Source organism: Musa acuminata, chromosome BXJ3-11 (assembly GCF_036884655.1).
Source record: "Musa acuminata AAA Group cultivar baxijiao chromosome BXJ3-11, Cavendish_Baxijiao_AAA, whole genome shotgun sequence".
Lineage (NCBI taxonomy): Eukaryota > Viridiplantae > Streptophyta > Magnoliopsida > Zingiberales > Musaceae > Musa > Musa acuminata.
The window spans coordinates 2,512,795-2,533,901 of NC_088359.1; the positions used below are offsets into that span (position 1 = coordinate 2,512,795).

The 21,107-nt window shown below is 41.3% G+C and overlaps 4 protein-coding genes and 1 pseudogene across 5 annotated transcripts; 4 read left to right on the top strand and 1 right to left on the bottom strand.

Annotated features, from left to right (window-relative positions):
• Positions 1-3,926: 3,926 nt before the first annotated feature.
• On the top strand, positions 3,927-4,879 carry LOC135652401 (cytochrome b5-like). Its single transcript, XM_065173290.1, has 3 exons — positions 3,927-4,125; positions 4,312-4,378; positions 4,457-4,879. Exons 1-3 carry the CDS (start codon positions 4,042-4,044, stop codon positions 4,702-4,704), a joined length of 399 nt encoding a protein of 132 aa, XP_065029362.1. The 5' UTR covers positions 3,927-4,041; the 3' UTR covers positions 4,705-4,879.
• LOC103970315 (rab GTPase-activating protein 22) lies at positions 4,848-6,901 on the bottom strand. The gene is made up of 5 exons (XM_009384046.3): positions 6,671-6,901; positions 6,321-6,453; positions 6,199-6,248; positions 5,994-6,047; positions 4,848-5,926 (listed from the first exon to the last, which is right to left on the bottom strand). Exons 1-5 carry the CDS (start codon positions 6,826-6,828, stop codon positions 5,008-5,010), a joined length of 1,314 nt encoding a protein of 437 aa, XP_009382321.2. The 5' UTR covers positions 6,829-6,901; the 3' UTR covers positions 4,848-5,007.
• A 4,424-nt stretch (positions 6,902-11,325) lies between these two features.
• LOC103970860 (heat shock 70 kDa protein, mitochondrial-like) lies at positions 11,326-12,549 on the top strand (annotated as a pseudogene).
• Positions 12,550-13,197: 648 nt separating this feature from the next.
• On the top strand, positions 13,198-14,893 carry LOC135652400 (methionine gamma-lyase-like). Its single transcript, XM_065173288.1, has 2 exons — positions 13,198-13,997; positions 14,117-14,893. The coding sequence occupies exons 1-2, from the start codon at positions 13,220-13,222 to the stop codon at positions 14,770-14,772; spliced, it is 1,434 nt and encodes a 477-aa protein (XP_065029360.1). The 5' UTR covers positions 13,198-13,219; the 3' UTR covers positions 14,773-14,893.
• Positions 14,894-15,157: 264 nt separating this feature from the next.
• LOC135581460 (uncharacterized) lies at positions 15,158-19,752 on the top strand. 2 transcript variants are annotated; one of them, XM_065173286.1, is made up of 4 exons: positions 15,158-16,225; positions 16,784-17,335; positions 17,428-17,696; positions 19,577-19,752. In XM_065173286.1, exons 1-3 carry the CDS (start codon positions 15,290-15,292, stop codon positions 17,536-17,538), a joined length of 1,599 nt encoding a protein of 532 aa, XP_065029358.1. In that variant the 5' UTR covers positions 15,158-15,289; the 3' UTR covers positions 17,539-17,696; positions 19,577-19,752. The 2 variants fall into 2 exon arrangements, with proteins under 2 accessions (XP_065029358.1, XP_065029359.1); XM_065173287.1 differs by lacking the exon at positions 19,577-19,752 and having other exon boundaries at positions 16,784-17,306; positions 17,428-17,570.
• Positions 19,753-21,107: the final 1,355 nt, after the last annotated feature.

Sequence of the window (21,107 nt, forward strand, 5' to 3'; positions counted from 1 at the left end):
CTTTATTTTACCATGCAACACTTACATGAATGCACATTTAAACTATAAATTTTATTTATTATTTATAAAACATTCATAATATTCCACAACTACAAGATTGTTTTCTCAAAGTACATATTAAAAATATAAAAATATTTCAAACACACATAACCTTCATAGTATGATGTTTTGAAATTAAAAGTTCAATTGCCAATTCCCTTTGATTTATTTGGTTAAATAGGATTAATTTCTCATGTCACAATCATTTACACACAATGATTCATTATGTAGGAACATATGGCAAGTATGATAGATGTAGTATTATATTATGATGGATCATTATATCATTCCCATAGCATACAAAAACTATCTAAAATATATCATTTTTGTCCACGTCAATAATGAACAGTGAGCGAAGCATAGGGAACATCATTACGGATCATTTTTTTTTATCATGCGAGCGATAAGTGATCAACGTTAAGTAAAACATAAGGGTAACATCATATTGCTACCTGATAGTCCCATCGAGCATGATACCTAGGAGTTCCAGGATAATTACGATGATTGATGTTTCATACGAGCATATCACGATCGTTATAACATGTAAAAATGATCATTTTTAATCATCTTATTACCCTGTAGCCCTTTAACCATATTATTCACAAATGTTAAATAAGTTATTATGATGTTAAATTATAATATTTATAAAATTTGGTATCTTAAATATTTTGTATCGAATATTTAGATATTCCTCTTTACTGTATACATTTTTTTTTTGCACTCCCCTAATGGATGCTTAATAAATTTTTTTATCTTTTTTTAATTTCTTTTTGAGGTAATTTATTGTCACTAATATTATATTTTCCTATTTTGTTATATATATATATATATTAAAATTTTAGAAAGTTTTCATCTAAAAAAGAACACCATGAAAAGAAAAAATAAATAAAACTCGATACTATATGAATTTAGGTCGACTTCGTATTTTAAAGTATGTCATAAAATCAATTTTGTCAATATAAAGGAAAAAAAAAGTGTTGATTTAATATGAATATGTACAAGGAAAATATATAAACGTTACACAAAGAAAATTACCTCAAATTATTGTTGAGATAAGAAGAAACAAGAGGAGAGTTATGAAAATTTTTATTAGACCTAAAATAAAGAAGATTTGACTTCTCTTGTTTTGATTATTATATTACTCAAATCAAACGTGACAATCAAAATATACCCACATCAATTTTTTATTGTTTTAGCAAACAAAAACCTTATATGTCAAAGCATATCATTCCCATTACAAAGTGAAAAATATGACTATATATATATATATATATTTATCAGCAACGATGACATGCATATCTATCAAAGTACAAGACGTCCTTATTGTGTAAGCCAAGTCGCCAATCAAATGGCTTCTCTCTATCAAAAGCATGCAGGCTAACATCACGAATACGACGCAACCATACAACAACAAAAAAATGGAGCATTTCCTTGTCAACCTAAAAGGACATCATAATATTTTGATCCTTAGCAATCTAAAAGAACACACAACATAGTTGGATGTATTAAACGAGAACTTTCTGAATGGGACAGCTTAGTTACTAATGGAGTTATAGTTTGGGGTCATATAATTTGATTGTTTGTCTCCAACACTCTTTCCTAAGATATTAATATTTCTTCGCTTGATGTTGTGCACCGGACTTGTGCATGTTGAGGATTGCTTCGTTAAAGCATGCTGGTGTTCTTAGATGAAGGCAAGCCTTCGATCTAAAATGGAGAGCACTGACTCTGTCTGACGATTAAATCAAATATTAAAGGAGGATAGTTAAACTTCAAAAATTTATATTAAAATTTTTATAATCTTAAAAATAAAATAAATGATCTCGTCGTTATTAGTTACATTGATAAAAAAAATATAATACATTATATCACGTATTGGATCGACATGAAAGTGATGGACAAATAGATAATTTTAATATTTTTTTTAGTTTCCAACAATTTTATCAGTAATAAAGAAATTTCAATATCTCGTACTGAAAATAAAAAAATATTGAAATTATCATTTTACTCGTTACTTTCATTCTAATCCAAAACATATGATATCACGAGTAATATTTTTCGTCAATGCAATTTGGTTATTTGTTTCGCTTTCAAAATTATATGGTTTCAATATAAATTTTTTAAGTATAGAAATCATGATACTAATAGAGTCCAGTGCACAAATCATAATACAGAAATTCATACTAATACTTTGAATTACACAAAGAAAATACTTTAGAATATATCAAATATTTCAAATATTTATCTCATATCATACACAAATCAGATAGGTGATTTATATATTTTTTATTATTATTATAGATGAATATATCTCGCACAAATGAGATATTTTTGGGATACAACAAACGGCAAGAGCACAACTAGGTCTCATTTACATGTATATTATAGCTTTAAACACAAATAATAAAGTGATGTGATGGGAGAAAACTTAATCTTGTAAGTATTAGGATGGTCTGACCTGACTACGACTTACTTTGTGTGGCCAAGCATTGAGTCTATGTGAGCTTGACTAAGTTGGTCGGGTCAATTTAAGCTTGTCTAAGTTGGTCGTGCAAAATTATCTAACCTAAGTTGGGTGGGATAGTTAAGTTTTAAAGACCTTTTGCTATGTTATCGTACATGATTTTTCATTAATATCATTGCATCTAAAAGCTTAAAAGCTTAAGTTAGTAGATATATGATATACTTTTTTTTATCAACAATATCTGATCACTTAATGGGAGTATAACTTGAGTGGTTAACTTAACTCCAATCCAAACTCAACTCAAAAGAAATATGATAAGATCCATAAGGAATTATCTACAAGTTTGCTCATTCGAGTTAGATCCAACTCTTCAATCAATATAAAATTAAATATTTTAATCATTTTATTAGATTACAAAGAAAGATGATATATGTTCAAATCATCACTCATCCGTGCATATGGGTGACGGATGATCCGAATTAAAAGGTGGAACTAAAATTAATTGATCATCATCACTCGTAAGATCGGCCTATATGAGTTTTGAACAATAAGAATATTTCATTTTCATATCATATAATTTTTTATTAATATTATTATATCTAAAAACTTAAGTTAGCATATGAATCATGATTTAGTTTATCTTCTTAAACTCAATACAAAAAAGTTCAATCAAATTCAATCCTAAAAGAAACTTGTATATTGAGCTACACTTTTTTTTTTATGATTCTATTACTCATAAATAAACAAAAATATAAAATCAATAATATATATATATATATAGTAATTTATCATTACTTGATGATTCAAATTGAGTCAATTCAACCTTCACTAATTATTAACTTAGAATAGTAAAATCCAACACAAACTTAACATTCACAATATTATTGTCAATTATCTTAGTATCACTAAGAAATAATTTCTAAATAATATAAAGTCTAACATTCAATGTTTTGTCTCAGCCAAGTCAGGACAGCCTCAGCAGGCCTCATTAAAGGGGTACCTATGGGCAAATGGTTGACTTTTATTGTAAGGACATGTTGAGCATTTAAGGCTCTCCTTGAATTCAATTGCAACCCCAGCGATGGATACCCATTGGGTCATTAAATCCGAATCCGACCCGAATACTTACTTCAACCCGATTTATTCGGATCGAATTTGACTATTTATGTACTATATTCGAATCCAACGCAAAGGTAATCAGCTCCGGTTTAAACGGGTCGGATAAATCTGGATACAGAAAGATCCGATCCGAATTCAAAGATTCGGCGCAGGTGCTTCTCCATCCAAATAAACGGGCCATGCGATGGTTGGGTGGGCGTTAAGGAGATGGGTTGACGTTAATGCAGCCCATCAGTTCAATTCGTCCATGCCTGCGTTTACTGCACCAACCTAATCTCCATGCAACTCTCAATTCTCCGATGCAGATGACGTGAGGTTCTAAATCACTATGATTGCCATGATCATTTAAAGCTTGTTCTTATTTGTCCTCCTCTCCGCTATAAGTAGTCGCCAAAATCCGTCATTGGAGCGAGGAGACGATGGCCGGCTCCAAAATCTACCGTTTCGATGAGGTGGCCAAGCACGATGATGCCGAGGATTGCTGGCTCATCGTCTCCGGAAAGGTTCCTAATCTTGCTTTCGGAGATCATGGTTTGTTCCGTTGCATCTGTTTGAGAAGATCCGAGGCAGAAGGGCAACTTTGAGCTCGATTTTATGCATTTTTATCTCCATGACGAGCAATAGTTTCTTCATTCATGAACATGGTGAAGAAGTGCACGCTTCATGGTTCCTTCTTCTCTATGCTTCAGGTCTACGATGTCTCCTCGTACATGGCCGAGCATCCCGGTGGTCGCGACGTGTTGCTGTCGGCGACCGGTACGCCTTTACCACGCTTTGAAGCCTGCTGTCGAACAGCAGAATTTAAGAGTGCTTCATCGATTCGATGGTTTGCAGGAAAGGATGCAACGGTTGAATTTGATAATGTCGGTCACAGTTCGTCCGGCAGGGAGCTGATGGACAACTACTGCGTCGGGACGATCGATTCCTCGACTCTTCCAAAGGATGGTGACCGTGTGAAGCCTCAGCAAGCACCCGAAGGCACTGCAGATAGGACTCCGGAGTTTGCGATGAGAATATTACAGTTCATTGCGCCCGTGATGATTCTTGGCTTCGCCTTTGTCGTCCGACATTTTACCAAGTAGATTACGCAGATCTAAGAATGCGGAAGATATAGCCTTGCAAGCACTGTTTCTCTGTTTCCGATGTAATATTCTTGTGTTTGAAAGTAGAAATCTGTGTAGAAATGCTATGAATTGATGATCAAAATTGACCATATCAACATTAAACTTGTAATCTGTGTAGAATACACTGCAAACCTTGTTTTAGTTCTACCACCTTAGACAAGCTTCAAGTAGATATTTCATCAAACAACTTTGACTGCACTTGCATGAAATGTAATTGCATCACAAACATGGCATCGATGCCTCTAAGAAACCAAGGTAGCTTTATTCGATCTTGTCATGGAGGGCGGCCACCATGTCCTGTGCATCATCCAAAAGCTTCCAGATATCCAGCTGCCCCGCGATGTTGTTGAACTCCCTTTGGATCTCAACCACGCTGTTGAACCTCTCCATGATCGCCTTCCTCCTCTGCAGCACACAGGCTGCAATGGCATACAGCAGCAAGTCGTCGGTGGGCGGCGCCGACCGCGTTCTCCTCCGGTAACCTGCCCGAACCGCTGCCTGATCCGCCCACATGACCTCCCACAGGCACAGCGTCTGCTCGAAGGTGAGCTCTCGTCGGAGAGCGACCAGCACCATCCTGTACGCGAACGCGCAGTCTTCGGCTTGGAGCTTCTCCAGGTGCTGGTACAGGTCTGCGTCACGCAACTTGATGAGCTTGGACACGACTTGCAGTTGCCTTTGGATGCCCGCCTGATCAAGCCTAAAGTTGTGCCGAGCCCTCTTCATGAACCCCACGAAGCACCAAAACGCCTCATCGTCCACCTCCATGACAGCAAGGATGGGAGACAGGAGATCGCTCATTCCTTGGCAGTAGCCGATCTCAGGGTCGTGGAGCGCGTACGCCTCGAGAACGGCGACAAGGCGAGCTGCGTGGTAGATTCTGCATGGCTCCATGTCACCGTAATCCGTCAAGCCAACGGCAGAAGCTAACCGGAGAGCTTCGGCCTCGGGGACCGCAGCTTGACGTGGGGAATAGGGAATCCACTCTGCATCGGATCGTATGGCGTCCAAGCGGATGATGCGTTGCCATGTCGCGAAGTCCTCAGCTGCTGGATTCGCCATGGTTGGTTCTCCAGTGGAAGATTGGCTGTCTGATGATTCCGTCTCGTCGGTAGAGCTAGTCTTATCGTCTTCATCCACAGATTGGTGACACCGCCTCCTTAGTTTCTCGTACTCTTTCCTGTTCAAACAGTGCAATAGCAGACAAGATTTGAAACAAGGGAGAAAAAGATGGTAGATCCAAGTACCTCCTTTGCTCTCGAATGGCATTCCTTTCAGCTCCCGAACTGTTCATGTCATAGCTGCACCAAACAGTAAGATGGTCATAGGCAGTGTGATCTGCACATATCTAATGGAAGCAGAGTACAAGTTACAGAACATCGTTGTATGAGCAATGTTCTTCATCTCTCCTAAACACATTACAAGCTTGGCAAGATGGTTGATGGATCTTACACTCCGAGAAGGAAAGGCCAGACTTCAGCCCTGATGCTTGGATCGACTCCCTGAATTCGCAGGAAAAGCTATTAGATCATTGGAGCTTCCTCAACAGAGAGGAATCGTAAGTTGGTGCTTACTCCACTGCGAACTTTCTCCAAGAACTTCATCCCTCCACCGCGAAGCTTTCCGTCGCGTGAGAAGTTGTTCCATTCCTTCCGAATCAGAGGATGTCTTCGCTTCTCCCGACACCATGGTAGCGTAAGACAACCACTGAAACAAACAGGGGAAGGGAAAGGGTTGAGAGACTGACAATGACAGCGAAATCAGATCCAAATAATAACAGTATATTGGAGACAAATGGAGAATTAATTGCTAGTTAAATGTACAAAACTCGATTTTTTTGCGATTGTGTTCTCGTGTTTCTCGAATGGGATGGGGGAGGAGGGGAAGCAAAGAAGCAGAGCACCTTTCCGGCTCTCTGTCTCACCTACGAGAGGAGACAACCAGGGCGACGGCCAATGCGAGTCCGGCCAAGGCCGTCACCGCCAGCGCTACGCAGGGACGCCACCGCTCGTTGCTGCTGCCGCCGGCCGCCACCATGACGAAGCTTTCAATCCCGCGCTCCACCCAGCTCCAATTCAACATCGAGTCGCCCGCCGTCGCCTTGCAAGGCTCCGACCACCCGTCCCAACTCTCTCTCTCTCTCTCTCACAGAAAGGGGCGGGAGAAGGGCACCTTAAAAGCGTCTCACGCCACAGTAATAAAGCGTAGATTGGTGGCTTTGAGTCCACAGCAAGGAGAGCATAAGAGCTTTCGATCTTCTTAAAATGACAACTTCACCCTTGCAAAGTAGATACCTCTCAAAAAATATATCTATATTCCCAAAACGCTACTTAGCTAAGATCAAATTATTTTTGAATTGTTTTTGGGGGGTGATATTGAGGAATTAATCTGCGTACATACGTCTAATATCAGGCCGGGGAGAAGTTAACATCACTGCAAATAATTCTTAAATTAAAATAAATTTTATATAATTTTCATGATATTTTAGATCTTTAGTATATTCGTATTGAATAGGGTATAAATGATATTTCATCATATATTCTTTTTCTTTCATAGATTACTTCACATGAGATTTTACCTTTATCTAATATGCTCTTCTTATCTCCTAAGTTTTCCTTTTACACTTTATGATACAGTAAAATAGAGAGATATAATTAAAATAATTTATTTAAATCAATAAAAAAATGTATTATCAAAAAATTAAATGAAATGAAGTTTGACTGGAGCCTCCTAATCCTTCCCCTCCATGGTCACCTCCTTCCTTGCCTTCCTCTCACCTGGCATCCTCTCCTTTGCTTAAGTGGATGATCTTACCTACTATTGGCATTTTTAGATGGAGACATCAAACCATCAACAATCCCTTGTTCCATCTCAAATCAAGTTAACTATGTATTAATTAGTTACTCTTAGCATCTTCATCGCTATATATATATATATATATATATATATATATATATATATATATATATATATATATATATATATATATATATATATATATATATATATATATATATATATATTATTATTGTTCTTGGATCCTACGAAATGAGAATTGGATTATAATAAGATCATGATAATAAGACCAATTCATCTATAAACACATACCATAAATATTCCTAATCATAAGTTATTCGAAAAAGATATCAAAATAACTAGATAAACCAGTGTGTTTATTATATACCTGGCATATAATGAAGGTAGCTAGTCTCACAACTGTTTGTGTGAGACAATAGGGATATAGTACATGTGTTAATTAGCGAATGAATTCACTGAATGATCTACTTGTGGAATGCTGGTTGGTTAATAATGTCTCACAATTAGATAGTGATTTGGTAATCCGAGTTGTGTGTTTGATTCTTAGACTTGAGACACCAAGGATGCAATGTATGAGTACTTCACTTTTTGATACTAAACATATAGGTCTATGAGTTCCAGATTTAGCACAACCGGTCATCGAGAGTCATACTCAACATTACAAGGGTAATTGGGTGTCAATAGAGGGTCATCTACTCTCAGTATTATAAGAGGAATATATCATATATTCTCACTTAAGTAAATTCATAACCATGGTCAATTAGATCATGATGAATATGACATCATGAGATTCGGATTGAGAGATAATAAGTTCTTTAGGAGAATTCGATTAAAGTGAAACTTTGATAAATTTTATATGGGCCAAATAGCGTCATGCCCAGTATATGATCTCTAGGGTATTAGATAGATGAGAGAGTATAAACACATGATAATTAAGGGTAAACAAGTTTAATGAATTAGATCACATTGTACTTTCTACTCATTGGTGCTCTACAAACCAATCACATGAGTGATGACACGTGTGACACGATACATACTCTTTTTACTTATTATTTATTTGATATTTTTCTCACTTATATTATTGCATATATTGTGATGTCCATAGATCTCTACAATGAGAGTCGGATCATGACAAGATCACGATAATGAGACTGATTTATCTTTAAACACATATTCTAAATAATCTCAATTATAGGTTACTCGAGAGGGACATCGAGATAATCGGACAGGCTAGTGTATTATATATTCGTTGATATGATGGAGACGATTGATCTCATAGTTGCTCGTGTGGAGATACTAGAGATACGATGTAGGTGCTCATTAGAGAATTAGTTTACTGATTGATCCGCTCATAGAATGTTGGATGGTTGATAATATATCATTGTCAAACAACAATTTCATCGTCCTAGCGGTATATCTAGTCCTTGGACTTGAGACACCAATGATGTCTTATATGAGTATTCCACTATTTGATACCAGATTTATATGTCTGGAAGTTCTAGATCTAGCATAGCCGGTTATTGAGAGTGGTTGTCAATCTTATAAGAGCAGTTGAGTATAAATAGAGGATCATCTGCTCTCAGTGTTATGAGAGAAATATCTTATGTATTTTTGCTTAGGCAAATCCCTTATTAGGGTTATTCGGATTGAGAGATAAAGAGTTTTATGAGAGAATCCGATTAGAGCGAGACTTGAGTATAAACAGTTTGGGTCTGACAGTACCATGCCCAATATATGATATCTAAGATATTAGATTGGATTAGGGATAGATAGGTCAAATAGATTGGATTCCCCTGTATCGTTTGAGGATTGTGGCATAGTGGCATAGTATGTCCGTAGTCGATGAGTTAAGTGAATTATTATGAAGATAATAATTTACTAAACCAAAAGGAGCTCTGATAGATATGACTCATGACCAACTCGATATTGGGCCTAAAGAGTCACACACATATAGTAGATGTTGCGATGAGTAGATGTTCAGATATAAGATATCCGCTGGAGCTCCTATCTTATTGGATATCTAATAAGCCTTTGAATTATTGGATATCTAATAAGCTTTTGAATTATTGGATATCCAATAAGAGCCAATAAGAGATTATTGGATAGAGATCTACTAATTTAAGAGGCTTGGGTAGTTGGATAAAGATCCAATACCCAATAGAATATGATCCATTAGAGTTAAGATTGATAGGGGGTCATAGGCTAGGTTTATTGGTTGTCACCTCCTATCCTTTATTGCGTCTCCTCTATTTTGAGAGGAAAGGAGACCCTTTGGTTCTTTTATATTTATAAAGTCTCCCTATCAACTTAACCCAAATGGATCTTGCCCTATTGGATATTAGATCTCTATCCAACTACCAAAGTCTCTTAGATTAATGGATCTCTATCTAATAATCTCTCATTGGCTCTTATTGGATCTCGTCCATAGGATCTAATAATTCATGAGCTTATTAGATATCCAATAAGATAATGGCTCCAATGAATATCTAATATTCGAACATTTGCTCGTCGCAATACCTATCATATGTGTGTGACCCTCTAGACCTAATATCGAATTGGCCATGAGTTATATCTATCATAACTCCATCTGGCTCAATAGACTATTATCTTCATAATAATTCACTCGACTCATCGATTGCGGACGTACTATGCCATTACGTTGTAGTCCCTAGACAATACAGGAGAATCCAATTCTTTGGACCTATTTATCCTTAATTACTGTGTACTTATAGTCCCTCATCCATCTAATATCATAGAGACCGTATACTGAATATGGTGCTATCAGGCTCATACGGTTTCTCCTCGAGTCTCGCTCTAATTGGATTCTGTTGAATTACTCACTTCTTTCTCAATCCAAATAACTTTGGTCAGGGATTTGTTTAAGCAAGAACACATAGGATATTTCTCTCATGATATCGAGAGTGGATGATCCTTTATCGACACTTAATAGCCCTCGTAAGATTGGCTATCACTCTCGATGATCTGAAATTGGAACTTCCAAACTTATTAGTCTGGTATCAAAGAGTGGAGTACTCATATAGGACATCATTGGTATCTCAAGTCTAAGGACTATGTACACTACGGGAACAACAGAATCACTTTTTGATAATTAGATATCATCAACCATCTAACAGTGAGCAAATCAATCAGTGAACTCATTCTCTAATAAGCATATATATTGTAGCTATAGTGTCCTCACACGAGCAGCTATGAGACCAACCATATTTATCATATGGATGAGTATATAACACACAAGTCTATTTGGTTATCTCAATGTCCATCTCATATAACATATAACTAGGATTATTTAGGGTTTATGTTTAAAGGTGAATCGATCTCATTATTATGATCTCATCATTCCTATTACACAGATCCATCAATATCACAATATACTTATGTATCAAGCAATATAAAATGATAAAATATCATAATAATAATAAACAAAAAGAATACATATCATACATGTTATCATTTACATGTATGACTAGCAAAATACTGATATTTCACTTGTTGTTTACTTATTTTACTTAATTCTTAACATTTGATTTATGTGATCCATGACTTCCAACTGAGAATGATGTTTTTGCTTTGTTTAAAGGTAAAATCAACAAATGATGACACTTTGACAATGCTCTTGTGGAGTATTTGCTGAATGAATTTAGAAGAACCGAGGGGATATATTTGTCGTCGGACCGCTGGCTTTGCAGACGCTGCGAGAGGCAGCTGAAAAGGGTAAGATTGAGCTGTCCTCGACATCCCAGACTGATGTCAATCTACTTTTCATAACAGCTGATGCATCTGGAGCGAAGCATATGAACATAACGATGACATGATCAAAGTTTGAGTTTTTGGTGAATCACCTGGTTGAGAGGACTCGAGACCCATGCAAGATGTGTCTGAAGAATGCTGGAATATCCACCAAAGATGTTGAAGAGGTTCTCCTAGTAGGTGGAATGACCAGAGTTCCAAAAATTCAAGAGGTGGTTGCTGAGATTTTTGGTAAGAACCCAAGCAAGTGGGTAAACCCGGATGAAGCTGTTGCACTGGGTGCTGCCATTCAGGGTGGTATTTGACGAGGAGATGTCAAGGAGCTGCTCCTTTTAGATGTCATTCCTCTGTCATTTGGTATCGAAACTCTTGGTGGCATCTTCAGCAGATTGATCAATAGGAACACAAAAATTCCTACAAAGAAAAGTCAAGTATAACATTGTTTGATCTACGTCTTGCAAATACTCTGTCCTTCCCTGTGTAGTTCTAGTGGCATCCTAGTGAAACCTTAAGCTCCTGCCCCTATGCATTCATAGTCTTCCTAGATTCTGATATGCTTTCATTTTAATGCTAACTTTTGTAGGTGTTTTCTACTGCTGCTGACAATCAAACTCAAGTTCGCATCCGCTTGCTGCAAGGCGAGTTTGAACTTGTGGGAATTCCACCAGCACCCAGAGGCATGCCGCAGATTGAGGTTACGTTCGTCTTTGGCAACCGGAAAGGAGCAGCAAATCACTATTCGGTCTTCAGGTGGGCTGTCGGAGGAGGAGATTGAGAAAACGATTAAAGAAGCTGAATTGCACGCACAGAGAGACCAGGAGAGGAAAGCTCTGATCGACGTCAGGAACGCTGCCGATACAACAATATACAGCATCGAGAAGAGCTTGGACGAGTACAGAAGTAAGATTCCAGCTGCAGTTGCGTCGGAGATAGAGTCAGCGCTAGCGGACCTGCGGAAAGAGATGACGGGGGACGACATAGAGAGGATAAAGTCCAAGCTTGACGCAGCAAACAAGGCTGTGTCGAGGATAGGGCAACAAATGGCTGGAGGCTCCGCTGGGTCGCAGGGTGGTGGTGATCAGACGCCGGAAGCAGAGTACGAGGAAGTAAAGAAGTGAAAGCGTCGACGGGTAAACCGGCTTGTACCGTACATTGTTCACTGTTCTTGTGTTTCTTGATGTAATAAGAGTTGGAATGCTGAGTGCTGCAAACGTCTTCTTGTTCATACGGAGTTCTCACCCATTGTTATTCCTGTGGATAGAGTTTGCCGAAGACGTGGCGTGTGCTTTGCTTTCTGGCTTGGGAACCCAAATCTCAATTCCTGAGAGAGAAGCTGCGATGGGGAATGCGATGACGGGGAAGACTCAACAAGCACTCTTCTCAGTCTGGCACGTGCAAGATACAAAGAAGAGAAAGCTGATGACACGCACAGATAACCTTGTGGATCACGTATGTATGCCATTTTACGGCTTCATTCACTCGAACGATTCATATTGAAGTTTGGCGTAGTAGATGTAGCGAGACTGAATGACGTCCGCCCCAAATAATTAGCATCCAGAAAATTCAAATATATTGATTTTTTCTATATTTTTATCGTTATTTTATTTACAGATTTATGAGTTAAAAGAGGCAGTGCGTAAAACAAATACATGAACAAATATGAGACGTCCGATCCTCTCCAACGTCGGACGAGATTAACTATACAGGTGGCACGTCCATCCGCCCACGGCAGCCGCTTTCTTGTCCCGTTGCACCTGTGCACCCACAAATCGTCACCCGATACAGTTGAAGGTTCCACGTACCCGATTCATCTCCTCTATAAACGCATCTTTGCCCCTCGTCGACCAAAGTCCCCAAAGGATTAGGAGAGGAGACAGCGAGGGAGATAATGGCGGAGACGATGGACATTTCGTACTCCAAGAAACGTGGCCCGAAGGAGGAAGAGGACGGCAGGGTCGACGAGGGGTGGGCGGGGCCGCTGGCCTCCAAGAGGGACCGCAGCGAAAGGGGAGGAGATCCGACGGCGGCGCTGGCCAGCGCGCGCCACGAGTTCGGGGAGCACGGCGGGGTGAACATGTCGATTGAGGCGTCGGCGACGTTCACGGTGATGGAGGCAGACACGATGCAACGGATGTTCAAGGGCGAGCTCGGGCCCGACCGCGACCACTACATCTACAGCCGGCATTTCAACCCCACCGTCCTCAACCTCAGCCGCCAGATGGCCGCCCTCGAGGGCACCGAGGCCGCCTACTGCACTGCCAGCGGCATGTCCGCTATCTCCTCCGTCCTGATCCAGCTCTGCGGCGCCGGCGGTCACGTGGTCGCCTCCCGCTGCCTCTACGGCGGCACCCACGCCCTCCTCTCGCACTTCCTCCCCCGGGCCTGCGGCATCCACGCGACCTTCGTCGACCTCCATGACGTGGAGGCAGTGAGAGCGGCGGTGAGGGAGGGGAAGACCAAGGTCCTGTACGCGGAGACTCTGGCGAACCCGACGCTGGTGGCGGCCGACGTTCCGCGGCTGAGCGAGGTGGCGAGGGAGAAAGGGGTGAAGCTGGTGGTAGATAACACCTTCGCGCCGATGGTGGTGTCTCCCGCGAGGCTTGGGGCCGACATCGTGGTGCACAGCGTCTCCAAGTACATCAGCGGCGGCGCCGACGTCATCGCAGGTACGCCTCACACGCCACCCTCCCTCCCTTTCCCGTTCCTCTGCTTTCCCAGCGGTCGGAATAGATACTCATCGTGTGTCAGTATCAAGTGTTTGAACTGGGTCTGATGCCATGTGCAGGTGTAATCTGCGGCCCGGAGAGCCTGCTGAACTCGATGATGGACTTGCATAACGGAACGCTGATGCTGCTGGGGCCGACGATGAACGCCAAGGTAGCCTTCGAGCTCTCGGGGCGACTCCCCCACCTGTCCCTGAGGATGAAGGAGCACTGCCACCGCGCCCTCGTCTACGCCACCCGCATGCGCAAGCTGGGGCTCAAGGTCATCTACCCGGGCCTGGACGACCACCCCCACCACGCCCTGCTCGCCTCCATCGCCAACCCCGGCTACGGCTTCGGCGGCATGCTCTGCCTCGACATGGGCACGGAGGAGCGCGCCAACGAGCTGATGCACCACCTCCAGAACACCACCCAGTTCGGCCTCATGGCTGTCAGCCTGGGTTACTACGAGACCCTCATGTCCTGCTCCGGCAGCAGCACCAGCAGCGAGATGAGCCCCGGGGAGAGGGCACAAGCCGGCATCTCCCCCGGCCTCATCCGCTTGTCCGTGGGCTACAGCGGCACGTTGGAGCAGCGGTGGAGCCAGTTCGAGAGGGCTCTCGCGCTTCTGCACCTTCCTCCTCCGCAGAAGCAGCAACCATATCTTCTTCTCTCAAGTGTCGCAGAGCAGAAGACTGTTGCTTCGTCACCTTCCCATTTCCGCTCCGATGCTATTTGACGAAGAAATAAAATAAGATGTCGCCTAATAGAGGTAAAGAACTGTAACTCGCCAAAGTATTGTCTGCCCTCGAAATCAAATTAATATTTTTAAAATTAAAATCAAAATTAATTTGATTTGATTCGAACTGATCAATTGAATCGAAGAAGAGAATCCTCCCAAATAATTTTGATCTGTGGACGGATCAGATTGGGTTCAAGTCACGCAAATGTGGCGCATGACTCAGTCCGACCACATTGTAGTTCACAGCGACTTCAATTAGGGAACGTTAAAGAGTTCTGAATATGGGATTCAATTTCGATTGGCAAATGGGATCATCTTGACGTCCCACCGCCACCATGTTTCGGAAGCACCGTCCTCTCACGCAAGCAACGAGCGACAGGCGTCGACGCGCCGCTGCTCCACCGCGGTGATTCAACCCGAACGCCGTCGAATAAGAACCGCCCCCTCCCTCCCTCTTAACCCTGTCTCTTCGTCGAGGAAATGACCGTTGCCACCACCGCTAACGGCGAAGAAGATGACGACTAACGCGACCCTCCCAGCCGCCTGCGCCAACCGTCACTACCTCACCCGCCCCCACCCCCACCGCCACGGCCGCGCCGCCGCATCTGCCGCCGCCATCGTCGCCCTTCTCATCGCCACCTCCGCATGGCTCTCCCTCGTCTTCAACTCCCCCTCCCTCCGCCTCCACTACTGGTCCCACATCCGCTTCTCCGCCTCCCCCCTCCTTTCCTATTCCTCATTTCCCCCTCTGTCGGGCCCCTCCCCCCGCCTCCCTTCCACAGATGCCCCTCCCTCCCACCACCACCACCGAGACAACGAGGGCGATGACCGCCTCGCGCCGCTCCACCTCCGCCACATTGTCTTCGGCATCGGCGGCTCCGCTCACCTCTGGCAGCGCCGCCGCGAGTTCGTCCGCCTCTGGTGGCGTCCCGGCGCCATGCGTGGCTACGTCTGGCTCGACGACCGCGTGCCCCGCGCACCCCGCAACTCCTCCCTCGCCCGATCCCTCCCCCCGGTCCGCGTCTCCGAGGACATCTCCCGGTTCCGCTACACCAACCCCACCGGCAACCCTTCCGGCCTCCGCATCGCCCGCATCCTCGCCGAGACCGTCCGGATCGGCCACCGTGGCGCCCGGTGGTTCGTGCTAGTCGACGACGACACCATCATCTGCCCGGAAAACCTCGTCGCGGTGCTCGCCAAGTACGATTGGACCGAGATGGTGTACGTCGGGGGGCCATCGGAGAGTCACTCGGCCAACACGTACTTCAGCCATTCGATGGCGTTCGGGGGCGGTGGGATCGCCATCAGCAATCCTCTGGCTGAGGCTCTCGCCGGGATGATGGACGAGTGCATCGAGAGGTACCCGAAGCTGTACGGCAGCGACGACCGGTTGCACGCCTGCGTCTCTGAGCTCGGAGTCCCTCTAACTCGCGAGTATGGTTTCCACCAGGTGTGTGCTTGGTAAATCTCAATCCTGAATCAAATCTTTTGCTCATTTAGTATCTCTCTTTTGCAATTGATGCTTCTGATGATAGCAAGTAAAACAGATGTCTTTGGATTCTTGATGTGAGGATTTATTGTATTGCATTTCACATTTCTTTTCTTGATTGTGCAAGTAAAACATATGTCTTTTGATTCTTGATGTGAGGATTTGCTGTATTGCATTTCACATTTCTTTTCTTGATTGTGCATTCAGCCTCTTTCAGAACCTATATCTGATGTTAATAGAAGACATAGATAATGAAATATATGGCATGATTTCACTAAAACTTTTGTAAATAAATTGCTAGTTTTTCCATTCTAAAAAAAGCTGTTGCTGTGTTATTTTCCAGCTTCCTAAATGGAATTTCTAGACACATTGCCCAACTCTTGCAATTTCTAGAGATCAGCATCTTCTGAAATTAATCTGAAGCCAACTTTCTTTACATAATCAACCAAATACCTCATATAATTCCACCAAATTGTTGTCACTTATTTTAAAGATGACACTTTCTTGTTTTTGTCTCAGTGGGATATTAGGGGAAGTGCCCATGGTCTGTTGGCTGCCCACCCTATTGCTCCTTTCGTCTCAATACACCATGTTGAAGCTGTTGACCCCCTCTACCCTGGCTTGAGCTCTCTTCGAAGCCTGAAGCTTTTCACCAAAGCTATGGAGTCTGATCCTCTAAGTTTCTTGCAAAGATCAATTTGTTATGATAAGAGGAAGAAGCTTACATTCTCAATCTCGCTGGGTTACGTCATCCAAGTGTTCCCGTCCATTGTCCTTCCACGAGAGCTAGAACGCTCTGAACGGACTTATGCCGCTTGGAACAAGCTTAATTCCAGGAATGAATTTGATATTGACACAAGGGATGCATACAGGTCTGTGTGCAAGAAGCCTATTCTATTTTTCTTGAGAGATATTGAAAGAGTTGGAAATACAACTCTAAGTTCATATAGAAGAGCTAAGGGGAGGGATGATCTCAAGAACAAATTATTATGTTTTCCTCGATCCCTTCCGCTGCCTGACGTGAATGAAATTCAAGTCTTTGGTACTCCAATGAGAAAAAATTGGCATTTGGTTTGTTCTCTATTTTGAATGTCCTTTTAGGTCTTGACTAATATTTTGTACCAGTTCTTGAAATCATTAAATCTTTTCCATTTTCTTAACAGGTACCTAGAAGGTTGTGCTGTAAGCTAAGTCAAAGACATAATGGGACTCTGGGAATTGCAGTTGGACAGTGTGAGCGTGGAGCTTCTGGATCTGCTGCTGATTCCCTGTGACCATTAAGGAGCATTAACTTGTATACCATCTGACCAGATAGAATGCCTGATACATGGCGATCGTCATAAGCAAAAGTTTCTATTGGTTCCAGGCTTCAAGTTTATTATCTCATGCTTGGAGTTGTTCTTTGGAAAATGGAGCATTAACATTTCGAAAGGTAGGCCTTACAGGGATGATAATTTTTTTTGGTAGTTTATTATTTTTAGTATCTAGTCAAACGAAGAAAGGCAATATGGAGATATTCTTAGCCTTCAAATTATGTCAAAAAGAATTTCATCAGTCTGATTTTGAACTTAATGCTTAGATACCTGTACATAGATGTTCTCTTCTTGTGCGATTTATGGCTAAATGCTTTATTTCTTAAATGTAATGACGAGAATGCTCAGTCTTAAACTGATTCTTATACTCTCATGACTTTTATAAATGATGTTGTGATAGATTGGACCTCGAATATTGTAGTAGTCAAACTGCAACAAAATCGTAGAAACTGTCTCCTCATGTAACCTTTAAGTTTATTTTTTACTTATCTGTGCACATAACGTTGGATGATAGACACCGTGCCATCTCTCATTTTTTATAGTTCAATCAATGTAACAATAGAGATATAGGTCAACCACACAACACTCGTGCTCCCTAAGGAATTACATAATTCCCCATGTCAAGTATGCTAGACTATGTTCTAAATACTAATTGGACCTGTATTCTTGCATTTCTGCATGTATAAATTATCATGTACATTGAGGAGACAACATGCTCAATGAGTACACAAGTTTGTTGAAGCAGGTACAATCTTACTTTTGAACAAGTTCCCTTGGAAATATGCTGAATCCATGAACTGATGATTTTGCCAAGTATGTAATATCATGGTTAAACAAGTAGATCTCATTCCTCGAACAAATATGTCAGACTGGTGCTTGAATTTTTAAATGTTTTGAGGATTGGGAAAAGTGTTCAAGACAATTGTATCATTATGTTCTGAACTATTCCTGACATTACACCTTCTGTAAACATCATTTGGCTTTGACTTACATGTGTCTGACTTCAGTTTCATTTGCATCGGCAGATCTGTAAGTTCATGAATCTCAAAGGGCATGAGCTGCGTATTTGAACACCCTTATGCAAGTGCATATTCACATTTAATATTTTTGCATTTGGATTCTTCATTATAAAGCAACGAATTTACTTCATAATTCTAAAACAAGAATCGCTAATGACCAGAAATAGAGAATTCATCTTTCTTGTTGAGTCGATAAAAATAAGTAAATTTCTGATGTGGCCTACTAGTAACTCTACGTAAGTGTAATTTATATGTGAGAAGAATAACAGTGAGAAAGCATAGGGCTTTGGCCACTCATTTTTTATGGGACTCGATCACTTATCAAGGATTAAGAATGAAAAAACATGACAAGAGAGATGGGGGCTTGAGTTTTGAGTTTGATGCAAGAAGCAACAGGATGGAACCTAGAACAATGAAATTATGGTTTCTCCTTTAGGATGTAAGTGTATTTGTCTTGATACTTCTGCCTTTGTTACTAAACTATTTAATTAGCTGTAGTGTTAAGTCTGTTACAGTTTGATATTTGTTACAAATCATATTAGATGATGTAAACAGATATATGAAGTTTGGGTACAATCTTATGCTAAAGCCTGAAGAAATTAAGACTCACAAAGACAGAACTCTGGAGATGACATCCGGTTAGGTTATTGTGAAATTGTTTTATGGCTTGATTTGGCTTCTGCATCTCTATCATGTGCTTGTGTTCATAGCCAGATACACTTTTCACTTAGTTCATATTGTTCAAGTTGCTAATTACTGTACTAATTGTTCATATGTTTGTCACTGTATTCAATGATCCATATCAAAATTAAGAGTACCAATTTCATCATGGTCTTTTACTCTTAAAAATGCATTCTTTTCAGTGTCATCTACCCCTTTACACATCTTTTTTGGTTGGCTAACATCTTAAAGTGAACTCCTGTTGTGATAGAGTTGTGTCCGGAAACATCTCAGGCCATTGTACTTCTTCTTCCTTGCAGGGATATGGGCAGCAGAGCATGTGAAGGCCCATCTGCAAACCTCTCGAGTCTTCTTCATCTGATGAGCCACACAAAGGGGCAGCTCTCCCAACCTGCAAGCTCAAAAGTAAGTACCAGAGCCGAGGTTAGGTGTGTTACCACCACCACCACCTAATCCTTCCTCCAATTCAATGGGATGTGCCTCGTTTAATGGCTTTCCCACATGGTTCTCGAATGAAGGCCGGCGGGCTCGCATTAACCCGCCGCATGCGTCATTTCGCGGCCACCTTTAAAGTCGGAGTGGGTGTTGTGGACCGCAGGAGTTGCAGATCTCGTTGGAGCAACTCATCTCCATTACTGCCTGTTGGCTCGCTTTAGCTGTCCACTTCAATTTCCTCGCATATCAGACCTTTGGTATGTATGATTTATGAGTTATGATGGAGAGAATATCGTTAATCATTTATCATTCGATTCAGTATGACATCCCAGCGGAAAGAAAAAGATACAAGTTATCTAAAACAAATAGTTTTAAGTTGTTTTCACTCCTATTACATACGTGGATGGAGAGTCAAACCAATGTAGGTGAACTATCAAGTACCTTGTGAGCCTCCCGAATGACACCAGGTTGGATGAAGTCATCATTCAACTTGACCTTCGACACTAAGATTGTTTTGTCACCCGAGATATTATTTCTAACACCTTGGATTGAGAAATTTGATGAAAAACCTTCAAAAGACTTCCAGTTGTCCTTGACCTTATCAACAACGTTAGAGCATAAGTACACCTATAGGCACTGAGATACAATAAAGCAATGACCAAGTTTTACAATCGAGGTGTTCGCCCTCAAGGAGTCGAATTGGGAAACTTGGTGCTTCGAAAGGATGAAGTCAATGACCCAACTAGATCTTAGGGTAAGCTAGCATCAAATTGAAAAGGACCATTTTAGGTTATCGAACGAGAGGGGCAAATGATAAAGAAGATATCATCAACCATTCATCATCTAGTATGTGTCCTCCGCGTGACATCCTGGTTGAAAGAAAAAAAATAAAAGTTACCTCTTATCTGTTTGCCCATGTGGACATAGGTCTAAAGCAAAACAATTATAAGTTATAAAAGCTACCTCTCATCAGTTTGCCCATGTGGACATAGGTCTAAAGCAAAACAATTATAAGTTGTCTCCACTCTTGTCGCCTAAGTAGACAAAAGGCCAAACTGAGATTGTTATATGTGGTAGTTAAATACTACCCCCTTGAAGAATATTCCACGAAACATCATCCCTTCATTATTAGGTATAAGAGCTAACTTTCAACATAGTAAAGAGGATCACTTTTTTTCATCACTCAGGACCATACTCATCTATATTGGATTACTAACTTGGGCATCGGAGGGATTAAATTAAGAAACCCTTTTCGACCTCGATTTTTGTACAAATGACACATTGGAGATTCAATGTTTCCATCTCGACTAAACATTGGACAATCCTATTCATACAGGTTTGGACGGACTACGTTAGACTAACCAAAACATCAATGATATCTTACCATAATAAATT

Bases quoted from the DNA above. Each gene is read 5' to 3' on its own strand.
- LOC135652401 (XM_065173290.1), top strand. From the start codon at position 4,042: ATGGCCGGCTCCAAAATCTACCGTTTCGATGAGGTGGCCAAGCACGAT. The intron at 4,126-4,311 runs GTTCCTAATCTT...TCTATGCTTCAG, and splicing joins GGCTCATCGTCTCCGGAAAG to GTCTACGATGTCTCCTCGTA. The intron at 4,379-4,456 runs GTACGCCTTTAC...GATGGTTTGCAG, and splicing joins CGTGTTGCTGTCGGCGACCG to GAAAGGATGCAACGGTTGAA.
- LOC103970315 (XM_009384046.3), bottom strand. From the start codon at position 6,828: ATGTTGAATTGGAGCTGGGTGGAGCGCGGGATTGAAAGCTTCGTCATG. The intron at 6,249-6,320 runs GTAAGCACCAAC...CTGCGAATTCAG, and splicing joins TGGAGAAAGTTCGCAGTGGA to GGAGTCGATCCAAGCATCAG. The intron at 5,927-5,993 runs GTACTTGGATCT...CTGTTTGAACAG, and splicing joins GCCATTCGAGAGCAAAGGAG to GAAAGAGTACGAGAAACTAA.
- LOC135652400 (XM_065173288.1), top strand. From the start codon at position 13,220: ATGGCGGAGACGATGGACATTTCGTACTCCAAGAAACGTGGCCCGAAG. The intron at 13,998-14,116 runs GTACGCCTCACA...TGCCATGTGCAG, and splicing joins CGGCGCCGACGTCATCGCAG to GTGTAATCTGCGGCCCGGAG.
- LOC135581460 (XM_065173286.1), top strand. From the start codon at position 15,290: ATGACGACTAACGCGACCCTCCCAGCCGCCTGCGCCAACCGTCACTAC. The intron at 16,226-16,783 runs GTGTGTGCTTGG...TTTTTGTCTCAG, and splicing joins GCGAGTATGGTTTCCACCAG to TGGGATATTAGGGGAAGTGC. The intron at 17,336-17,427 runs GTTTGTTCTCTA...TTTTCTTAACAG, and splicing joins TGAGAAAAAATTGGCATTTG to GTACCTAGAAGGTTGTGCTG.